We start from the raw sequence: 11,872 nt of genomic DNA on the forward strand, positions 1-11,872 counted from the left end.
AAATACCTGTTCTCCCATGTTTATTGCAGCATTGCTCACAATAGCCAAGTTATGAAATCAACCTAATTGTCTATCAGTGGATGAATGGATAGAGAAAATACGGTATATATACACAAGGAATACTATTCAGCCATAGAAAAGAATGAAGTCCTATCATTTGCAACAATGTGGATGAACCTGGAGGACGTTAAGAAAAGTAAGCCAGCCACAGAAGGACAGGTACCGCATAATCTCACTCATATGTGGAATCTAAAAAAATTGGTCTCATAGAAGTAGAAAGTAGAACAGTGGTTACCAGAGGCTGAGGAAGGAAGAGGGGAGGGGGGAAGGAGAGAGGTTGGTCAAAGGGTACATAATTATAGTTAGAGAGGAGGAATAAATTCAAGAGATATATTGTATAGCAAAGTGACTATAGTTAATGACAAGTTATTGTATCCTTGAAAAATGCAAAGAGTGGATGTTAAGTGCTCTCACCACAAAAATGTTAATTATGCGAGGTAATGCCATCATTAATTAGCTAGATTTAACTATTTCACAATGTATATATACTTTAAAACATCATGTTGTACACAATAAATACATACAATGCTATCTGTCAAATTTAAAAAATAAAAATCCATTTCTGACTCAGACCTCTTGATCTTCGCATCATCTCCTATTTCTCACACTTCTTAAATCTAGTTCCTGCCTCCAGTCAAAGTGGAACCTGTAATCACTCTCAAACACACATTATCTGCATTTATTTGTTCATTCCACCAACACCAACGAAATAAATCTTGACAGGTGTCTGGCCCCTTGCTGAGCTCCAGAGATAAATCCCTGGACAAGACAGAAACAGTTGCTGCCTTCACCCAGCTTTCCATCTTCAAGGCAGACAGAGAATTTAACAAAGACAGGCAGTTGGCTTGACCATCGGCCACACGCCATCAGCCAGGGAGAGCCCCTCCCCCATCCCATCCTCCCCTGAAACCTTTTCAGTAAATTGTGCAGGATTAAAGAAACGGCTGCCTCCTCAGTAATTAAAAGAATCCTGACCAACGTCCCAGCTAGCCAATTGGCCACTCAGACTTGAGAGATCCCAAAATCAGGTGCTTCCTACATAATAGCCTCCAATCTGATACTTGATAGCCGCTGGTTTCCAGAGTCAAACAAATGTCAAGAATTTTATGAAGGAAGGCAGGAAGCAAATAAGGGGGCAAGGACTGGGGTCTAGGCCTCGGGGGAGCTCAATTAGTGAGCCAGATAAAGTTAAACTGAAAGGGCATGCTCTTGGTTTCCTAGAAAGCCAGCTGGAAAAGATGCCAATCCTTAAGCCTCTGTCACTCAAAAGATTAACAGAAGAGACTTAGGAGCACCCACAGGGAATAATGCAACAAGCCAGATGTTTCTGCTCCTCGGATGATGCCGCTCTCAACAACCAGAGCTACACTTTTGAGGCCCCCAATAAGCCATAGGAAAGAACTGGAGTCTTTGAGGATAGGTTGAAATTCAGTCATTTACCTTAAGTGACACAGACACCAAAAAAAATTAATAATTTCTCTGCAGACTCCCCTGATGTATCCGGTTCTGTATTTCTCATCGAGCCATCTCTTTCTTTAACAGAAACAGCATCACTTGGATGAACACTCACTACAGCTGGTGGTGGTGGGGAGCGCACACAACCTTCCAATCCATATAAACTGGAAGCTCAGGCAAGTCGACTGGCCACCCTGAGTCTCACTTTGTCATCTGTAAAATGGCTTTTAAAAGACCCACCTTCTTGTTCTCGTTCGAATAAGAGATCATGTAAAGTGCCCAGCCCAGATGTTCATAAGTGGTAGCTCTTATCACTATCTATAAACACAACCAGGTAACCACATGCTCGAGACAGCACCTTCTCCTTGGTACTTTCTAAACACACCAAGATGTGTGTGCGCATGTGTGTGTGTGTTTGTAAGCGTGTGTATTTGAGTGAGAGAGAGAAATAGGAAAAAAAAAGAAAGAAGGAGAGAGAGTGTGAAGCAGCTTGGACATACACCAGCCTATTTACAATTCCTGCTTACGTTCCATCACTTCTATCAAATTAATAAACTAGAGGAGCTGGAAGGAACCTAACCACAGTGCCTGATTTCCCCTCAAGTCCCTAGCTTTCCCCTAAAGGTTCTTCCTCTGATTCCAGGAGGCCAGGAAAGAGAGCCATATGGCCTGAGACTCTAGACAAGCCCAGCAGCAAACAAACGAGCCCCCCACCATTTGTCTCAGGGCCTCTCTCCTTTCGACCCTCCTGTGGGCGGCCATCCAGATTTCAGTCGGGGTGCTCTGGTCTGCATCTCTGTCTTGACTGTTCCTAATTATTGGAGGGAACGCATGGCTCGCCTGCCTGACCTCAGAGTTTAAGAGCTCTGAGTCCTAATATCAAACCAAGCAGCTTCATTTAAAAGGCATCCTCATCTGCATCCATAAAAGTCACTCCCGGAGCCCTTACTTGCCCCAGCTTTGGGAATGCCTGTTGTCGAGGATTTATGACACTCCCTGGATCTAATCTGCCACACTTTAACTGCTGCTGTTGCACATCTGGTCATAAAAGCAAGGGCTGGCCCAACACGGGGACAAACACTTTTCTTTCCTAAGTGGCTGCAAATCTGATCTCACAGTGATAGCTGGGCTTGGATGTAATCAACCCAGCATCTGGGCAATCATTAAGACTTGTCAAGCATTGCAAGACTTTTCTTCCACACGACAGCTATAAAGATGATTCTCATATAGCAAAAGCTATGAATAAACAACCTGCAATCTGAACAGGTGGTAAAGGGCTAGGCCCAAGGATGTTCAAGAAAGAAAGCACGAGTGGGTTGAGCCAACCTCGTTTTCGCAAAGATCCTAACTACTTTCACATGGACTCTCAGGCTGCCAGTTAAGAGGCAATTGCCCTGACATAAACTGATGCTTGGCCAGAGATTGCCTGGATTAAGTTTGGTCAAAAGAACCACTAGGTGGTTTAATAGTACATGTTTTAAGGCAGTGAAATTCTTTATTAGACCAATTGGTGGGGGGCGTTGCGGGGATAATCTAGACCAGAAATGAACACAATACTGTCGGTTCCAGGAGATTTTACAATGCCCTGGACAGTCTGTCCTGTGCACAGAATTGGCAGGTTTCATGTCGTTCAGAAACTCCCATCAGACCAAGGTTCAACAAGTTATTCAACCTGCCAGCACTGAACCCAGGGGAAGAGACCCCTGAACATTGCGCAACTCTCCCCTCCCACCTCTCTACAGTACCCCACCTCTGACCCTCTTCTAGTGCCTGCGCGGCAGGAGGGGACATTAAAATTATCTGCTGTGGGTTTTACGAGCAATGATCGCTTTTTAAAACAACAACACAAGGTCCTTGTGTGGCTCGCGGGTAACCTAAAACTCTCCAGGCAGAGCTGCACCCGCCCGCGTCCGAAACCCCGCCGCCTGCCAACAACGCCAGCGCGCTGGACCGGGCGAAGCGTGAGACCACAGGGAAGCCCTACATGAGTGGAGAGCAAACTTCTCTCCGACGCAGGAGGCACCTCTGAGGGTCTTGAGCAAAATGCAGGGGAGAAGAGATTGGGAAAGAAAACCCACCAGTGACAGTTCGGGGACAGGGGAGGGATGGTGGGGCAAGAAAGGGAGTGGTGGTGGCTCCAATAGGAGAAAAAAAATATTTCAGCAACTTCACCAAGCCCGCAGGGGACCTGGTAGTAGACAGAGGACAACAGGTCTCTGACATCTCTCTTCCCCCTCTTCCTGCCCCCAGGGATGAGGGGCGAAGCGACCTCGCCTCCCTCCGCAGGTGGGCTCAAAGCTGGGGGCACACTTACCCTGGGGCCTGTGGTGCGGTGGCCGCGAGCCGGGGACAGCTGCACCAACACTAGCAGCAAATGGGGCGTGAGCAGGCGGGCGCAGCGCGCGGGCAGCATGGTGCCAGCCAGGCTGGGCAGCCGGCAGCGAGCGGGGTTCGCGGGCTCCGCGGGGCGCACAGCGCGCCTTCCTTCCTTCCTTCGCTCGGGGCCCTCGCGGCGGCGGGGAGCGGGCCGCGGTCCTGCGGCGGGGGCTCGCAGAGGCTGCGGTCAGGGGACACAGTCATGAACCGCGCAGGAGGGGAGCTGGAGCGGGAGCGTGTGCTCTGCGCGCGGCGCTAGCTCCGCTCGGCGGGGCCCAGGCGGCAGCAGGTTGGACGCCTGAGCCCGGGCCATGGGAATTCCCGTTATAAACCCCCGGGAGGGGCGGGGCGGAGCACGGCGGGCCTGATTGACGGGCCAAGAGGCCTGTTGAAGCCGACCCTCTGGCAGGTGAAAGCCAATGGGAGAGGGGCAAGAGGAGCCGCTCGTGGTCAACCCCCCGCCGAGGAGCTCCGCGGGAGTGCGCCCCGGGAGAGACTGGAATAAAGAGTAACTTTCTCGTGGCACTCCTGCCGGAGGAAGCCTGAGAGAGCCCAGCAGCCGACACCCACCAGAAGGCTCACCTGGCTAATAATAATGCCTTAAGCATGTATATTTCTTAGCTCAAGCTCGTGATTGTCTCAACAGCCCGGTGAAGTAGGCAGGGAAAATACTCCTAGCCCCATTTATCAGATGAGAATGCTGTGACACAAAGGCGCAGAGAGATCTGCCTCTCTGCTCCATCTGGGAAGAGCAACTGGGAAGTCGCCGGATGACCCGCACAGGGTGGGCTGTGGTGTTGGAGTGGGGAATGGGAGCATCCACTTCTTTAAAAGACCTCCCTGGGAGGTGACATCCTGAGTCTCACAGCGGCTGCCCCGGGAGAAGTCGGAAGGGACAAGGTGAAGCGTGTGCTGGGCATTGGCCGCTGGGGAGGGCCTCTTGGGTACGGTAACCCCCTACACACACACCTCCCAGCCCTACGGTCCGTGTGATCCAGGATTGGAACTCAGGCATCCTACCTTCCCACTCTGAACTGGAGGGCAAGGGGCAGCCTCTCTATAGCCCAGCAGCTCTGGCAGAGGCGGGCAGAGAGGCCCTGGTCCCCTGATGGGAGACAAGGAGGAAAAGCATGGATGAGGAGGAGGCAGTCTGAGGATGCAGAGATCCCAGAGATGGGGTAGAAAAAGGAGAGGAGATCTCTCCCGAGTGCCCGACCCACTTGGAGAGGACAGCTCAATGGAGCTTCAGTCAGATGTTGGGGGCTCTGCCCAGGGCCATCCCCGGAGGGCCATCTTGGGAATGGTCACAGCTGCATCACACTGGCTCCTCAACAGAGCAAGGTGCTCTGCTGCCTTCAATGAGACTGACATCTCCAGGAAATCACAGGGATGAGGGGGGCAAAATGAAACCCAGAGCGATCTCCTTATGTGGAGAACAACCTTTAGTGCTTACTTCCATCAGTATGGGCTACTTCGCAGGGAGGGATTCTTTTCTATAATTTGATTGTAAGCATCAGTGCCACACTCCTCCTCCCTATCTGGTCTGAGAGGTCCTAAGATTAGCTCTGCTCCCTCAGGGCTTCTCTCCTGGATTCCATGAACCAGCCTCCCACCTGACTCCTGAATTCAGTTTTGCCCTCTCTCCACACTGGCCCCATCCAGCCTCCACACGGCAGCCAGTGTGTCTATTTGCTATTTAGAAGCCAGTGATCCTTTTAAGCAGCAAACCGGAACTCACCATTCCGTGCTTAAACGACTTCCCCTCTCCCCAGTGCCCTCAGACAAGAAAGCTCAGACTGGATGCTGGAACAATAACAAAGTACTTGTGGTTCTCCAAACAAAAATGAAGAGCACTTCTAAAAGAATGATCTATCTTTTCCTCCACTGGGAATGAGTGCTTTGGTCAGACTCTGGAGCTGGACAGCAGGGTTCAAATCCTGGGTCTGCCACCTAGTGGTATAAGCTTGAACAAGTCACTTGACTCATCCAGGGTCCCGTTTTTCTCTCTGTAAAATGGGGATAAAAATAGTATCCCCCTGCCATGAGATGTTGTCAAGATTAAAGGAGATGGAGTCTTTAAAGCCCTTAAAATAATTAAGTGAAAAGTATCACAATATGGCATTTGAAGAGGACAGGACAAATGCCTCATCTCATTTTATCCTCAGAACAATCTTCTGAAATAGGTCAGACATTCCCCACTTTACAGGTAGATAAATGAATACTCCATGAGATTGTGACTTGCCTGGCCTCATTTGGCTGGCAAATGACAGAGCTAAGACTCAAGGCAAGGTTTTTGGAGTCTAATTCTGCTTCTGTCATGTGATGGCTGCAATCTCCAGTCTCAGATCCCATAGGGTTGGACGTTCCTGTGTGCTAATTGGGAATTTCTTCAGTGGCCTACAAGGTGAACTGAGACTGGTGAGCTCCACTGAGCTTCAGGGGAAAAGGATGTAAACATCAGGGGTCAGCCCTTCCTGGAAACAGCCCTTGTGATCTGGCATCCTGGAGTTTGCCCAGCTGGACTTGTGACACTTGTCCAGTACCGTGCCCTGTGCAGCACTGACATCAATATCCATGTGTCCGCCTAAGTGTTCACCCTCCAGGGGCTCAACAGGATGGAACTGTTACCATCGGGCTCAGCAGCGTGACAGGCTTTTCCTGACTGTACCACCTGGCTACATGCACCTATCAAGCTGGTCAATTCCTTCCTGTTGCTGGAACTATTGAGAAATCTGCTGGAATAAGTAAATATGCTTCAGCTGGCCCTGAGTATCTGGCAGCACAAAGTGCCCAGGGAAAAAGCATTGCAATAGCCCTTTCCATCCCTAACACCAAATGCTGCTTTCCAGCCAGAAAGCTTATTTCCAAGTGTTCACTGGTCCAAAAATCTACATTATTCTGGATTTCAATCATGTAGCTTAGTTCAAACTATGAGCAACCGCTTTCCAGTTACTTTGCTCAGCAAGTATTTTCCTTCCCTCTGGTTGGCATACGAGGCCTGTTGTAACCATGGCCATCATTCAGATGATGCATTTTCTTCTCCCAACTCCTCCCAAGCCCAGAGAAGGTTAGGAATTCCAGAGAACCACTAGTCCCAAACAGTATCTCTCTGCCAGGCTTAATCTTCTGATCCAAGCAAAAAAAGTAAAATTGACAAGTTTCTTCTTTCCCTGGAGGCCAGACTCATGGTCCAAAAATAAATCTAACTATCTTGGCATCTGGTTTGTCCAGTTTCAGTCATACTCCTTGTCTTGCGGGACTTGTATTTGCAATGGGATATTTCAGTAGATGAAAATTAATACTTTGTATCACAGATTGAGGTCTGAAGACCTCAAATGTTTAGTACTAACTAGAAATGCCAGTTTCAAATATATCTGTGTTTCTGGTCAGGCGTGGTGGCTCACCCCTGTAATCCCAGCACTTTGAGAGTCTGATGTGGGCAGATCACTTGAGGCCAGGAGTTTGAGACCAGACTGGCCAACATGGCAAAACCTCATCTCCACTAAAAATAGAAAAATTAGCTGGGTGCAGTGGTGTGCGCCTGTAATCCCAGCTACTCAGGAGGCTGAGGCAGGAGAATTGCTGGGGAGACGGAGGTTGCAGTGAGTCAAGATCGTACCACTGTCCTCCAGTCTGGGCAACAGAGCGAGACTCCATCTAGAAAAAAAGAAATATATATATATATATATATATCTGTGTTTCTATACAATCCAGAGGATTCTTTCCTCATTTGATATTCAGAATAGAATCTTTTCATTCATTTTTAATAAGCCCTTTGATGCATCTCCTTCTATGCCTTGCACAATGTTCATTATTATGAGGGATCTTTGGATGCACACCCAGCCCTCTGAGAGGTTACCATCTAATTTAAGACACAGACCAGAGAGATACCTGGGGACCATATTTAAGAGTAAAGATGGCTGGGCACGGTGGTTCATGCCTGTAATCCCAGCACTTTGGGAGGCCGAGGCAGGCAGATCACAAGGTCAGGAGATGGAGACCATCCTGGCAAACACGGTGAAACCCCATCGCTACTAAAAATACAAAAAATTAGCCGGGCGTGGTGGCAGGCACCTGCAGTCCCAGCTACTGGGGAGGCTGAGGCAGGAGAATGGCGTGAACCCGGGAGGCGGAGGTGGCAGTGAGCCAAGTTTGCGCCACTGCACTCCAGCCTGGGTGACAGAGTGAGACTCCGTCTCAAAAAAAAAAAAAAAAAAGTAAAGCCTGCACTGTGTTGTAGGAACTCAGAGTGAGATGACCCCCTGTAGGCCTAATGGGCAGGAAGGTCTCATGATGGAGGTAGATTCTGGATGAGGCTCTGGAGCAGAGTGCTTCTATAATATAAATATATCCTGATTTATATTTGCTTCATTTGTTACAACAGCTACCAACAGAAAGAGGTACACTGTATCTAAGGTCCAAGACTTTTGTCAAAAACACTAGTGAGCTTAGAAGCCTGAGACATTAAGATTCCTGGGTTCTGCTTTTAGATTTATGACTAACTTGCTGTAACCTTAGCATTAGGCTAAGGTAAGTATTATTAGTCCCACTGTGCAAATGAAGTTTACCCGCAGACATTTAACCTTACCAAAGTCACTCCTTAAGCTTTAAATACACATGACAAAAATAATTCGAGTGACAAACAATTTAGAAATTTAGTTCTGTCTTTGGTACACAAACTCCATTCAAAGTTTTAGGCAGCTTCCTCCAACCCAGGCTCCTTCTATTATTTCTCTGTCATAATAAGCAGCTCTACCTGGTGGTACAAGATGATTGCTTAAGCCCCAGTCATCATATCTATTTTCCAGCCAACAGGAAGGAAAACGAGGAAAGAAGAGCATGCTCCTCTTTTTAAGGACACCTCCCAGAAGTCACGTTTCATTTTGTCTCATTGGCTAGAACTTGGTCATATGACCACATTCAGCAAAAAAGGGCTTTAAAAAATGTAATCCTAATTGGAGGTGACCACGTGTGTACAGCTAAAAATCAAAGTTTATGTTACTAAGAAAGGATACAATTCTGGGACACAATTAGAAGTAGAGGCCATCCTCATGAGTCATCCTTGAGTTGCCAAACAAAAGAAGACGACAGCATCCAAGCTGTGGTTTACCTCTAGTTCTGCAGACCCAGCTCCCTGGTACTCAAAAATATTAATGGCCCTTATGGACTGAATATGTCTCCCTGAAATTCATATGTTGAAAGTCTACCAGCTCCATGTGATGGCCTTTGGAGGTGAGTCCTTTGGGAGGTAATTATGATTAGATGATGATGATATACAGTCAAAAAAAAAAGGATTAGGTGAGGTCATGAGGGTGAAACCCTCATGAATGAGATTAGTGCCCTTATAAGAGTCACAAGACAGTTTGCTTTCTCTCTCTGCGCTCTGCCATGCAAAGATACAAAGAGAAGTTGGCCATCTGGCCTCACCAGAACCCAACCATGCCAGCACCCTGATCTTGGACTTCCAGCCTCCAGAACTGTGATAAATACATTTCTATTGTTTGCAAGCCACCCAGTCTATGTTAAGGCAGCCTGAGCTGACTAAGACATTGGCCTTACTGCCAGACACCCAGACTCTTCGTGGCCACAAAAATTTCCTTCTGGTATTTCCCTTAGGCATGTTCAAGTGGGAGGAACTGAGAACATACTGGAATGAAGCTCAAGCCATGTGGTACCAGGCTGGCAAGAAATAAGCCCCTAAAGAGACCAGTGGTCAGTTATGGTCACTGGGAATAATGCACATCTTGTGAAAATATTTTTGGCAATTGTCTATATTCTTCTGTTTTTATTTATTTCCCCTCCCTCTTCCACCTATAAAGGGATCTTTCTCTTCACCGAGTTGTTTTTCTGTAACCTAGTTTCAAAATTAATAATAATAGTGGTAGTAACTATGAGGGCTTAGCAAATGCCAAAAATGAAGACCTTAGTGTACACTCTTGCACTTACTCTACGAGGTAGGAAGCATTATTTTCTCCATTTCACTAATGAAGACACTGAGACTATGGGAGGTTAAATAACTCACATAGCCAGAAACAAAGAGCAGAATAAGAACCAAACCCCAATCCACCCTGTTGTGAGGGTGGAGGGTCCTAAAAGCTAACCTTTTGCTAAGCACTTTCCCTACTTTATCTCATATCCTCAGACCCAACTTATGAGGTCATTATTATTGGTCTCGTTGGATAGATGAGGAACTGAGGCTTACACAAAGGTCAAATTTACCAAGGGCAGTTCTTAAATTTCGCATTCACATCCAAAAATTTGGCATCCTCTTAACCCACTTATGCCTAGTGTTCCATTATTGGAATGCTGAGCATGTCGGGGTTATTTATATCCTACTTCTCAAGGTCATCGCCAAGGTCTGATTTTGCAGTTCAAAAAATTGCAATCTCCAGCATAAATGGGTTAAATCTCTCACCCCTAAGAGTCAGAAGCACATACTGTTTTTGTGCATGCTATTTTGTTCATTGCTGAAGGCTAACTTCAATATCCATGGGTATGAATTTTCCCCATTCACCTGCTTTAATAGTCTGTGTTATTTATACAAGAGTCCAGTTGGAAAGGGACATTACCCTTGTATTCAGGACCAGAACCACCATGTTTAGATGCTTCAGAGAAAGCATTACCGCAACGACTTCATTCGGCCTGTGGTTTAATACTCTATCATAAATCATCATCATGTGGTCCTAATCCATTGACATAGAGGCAAACCAGTCAATCGAACAAATTTTACTGCATTCCTGCTGAGTGCCAAGCACCGCACCAGAGTCTAGGTATGCAGTGTGAACAAAGACAAAAGGCAAATGACATCAAGGAACTTATAGTCTAGGGGGAAGACAGATATTAAGCAACTAATTATCAACAATTAATTCACTAATTACAAGTATCCACAGTACTGCAAGGAGGCACAGGTGTTTCGGGACTTTATTTTAAAAGGTATGTAACCCAGTCTGGAGAGTCAGTAATAATTTTCCTCAGGAAATGATGTTCTGGAGGACGTTTTTTGAAATAGGGATCTCACTCTGTTGCCCAGGCTTGACCGCAGTGGCGCAATCATGGCTCACTGAAGCCTCAACTTCCTGGACTCAAGCAATCTTCCCACATCAGCCCACCAAGTAGTTGGGACCACAGATGTACGCCACCACACTTGGCTAACTTTTTATTTTGTAAAGACAGGATCTCCCTATGTTGCCCAGGCTTGTCTCGAACTCCTGGGCTCAAGCAATCCTCCCTGCTTGGCCTCCCAAAGTGCTGGGATTACAGGCATGAGCACTGTGCCCTGCCAAAGTGATGTTTAAGTCAAGACCTGAAGGCTGTCTGATTTAAGCTGGATAAAGCATGAGGGGAAGAGTATACTAGGAATAGCAAACAGCATATGCAAAGGCATTGAGGTAGGAGAGAATATGAAACTACATCTGTGACTAACTAAATCACTCTTACCCCTTTAACCCTTAGTAGCTTAGGAAAAATAGTTATAACCATTTACCATCTGAGTATTTTTTAAATTTTGATTACATAATTGCTCTGAAATAATTATCTTTGACTATAAAGATCAGTAACAAAGATAACACCTGTTCAAGGTTAAACAGACAGTTACTGGACAGATGTCCTCACAAAAATGTGGCCTTTATACAAGGTCATGCTTTTTATGGTCTTTTATTATAGCTTTTATGATCAGACATACAAATATAAAAACCCACTCCTCGTGGCCTGCCTTGGCTTTATTTGTCAGGGTTTTCTTAATATTCGCGATTCCATTTTGAATCTGACAACTTTCACAATACAAAGAGAGGGTGCTTTGAGGTTTCATAGTCTCCTTCTCTTCAAAATGACTTTCTTTATATAGCTGTTCTCTTTTCATTTTCATGGTTGCTCATAGGAAACTATATATAAAGAGAAGAATTAGGGCCTTGTAAAAGATTAGGAGGTAAATTGATTTCACCACTTTGAAACGAGGTTCTGTCTATAGTCACAATATCCAAGA

The 11,872-nt window shown here is 46.4% G+C and overlaps 1 protein-coding gene across 8 annotated transcripts in view; it reads right to left on the reverse strand.

Moving 5' to 3' along the window:
* The window catches only part of SMOC1 (SPARC related modular calcium binding 1), a 162,160-nt gene extending 157,964 nt beyond the window's left edge, over positions 1–4,196 (reverse strand). For all 8 annotated transcript variants that reach the window (XM_055288993.2, XM_055288995.2, XM_055288999.2 and 5 more), the window contains exon 1: positions 3,830–4,196. In XM_055288993.2, the coding sequence (XP_055144968.1) occupies positions 3,830–3,928 (99 nt within the window). In that variant the 5' untranslated portion in view covers positions 3,929–4,196. The remainder of the gene's footprint in view (positions 1–3,829) is intronic.
* Between the last annotated feature and the right edge of the window lie 7,676 nt (positions 4,197–11,872).

The sequence above is a fragment of the Symphalangus syndactylus genome, chromosome 8 (genome assembly GCF_028878055.3).
Source record: "Symphalangus syndactylus isolate Jambi chromosome 8, NHGRI_mSymSyn1-v2.1_pri, whole genome shotgun sequence".
In the NCBI taxonomy this organism is placed as follows: Eukaryota; Metazoa; Chordata; class Mammalia; order Primates; family Hylobatidae; genus Symphalangus; species Symphalangus syndactylus.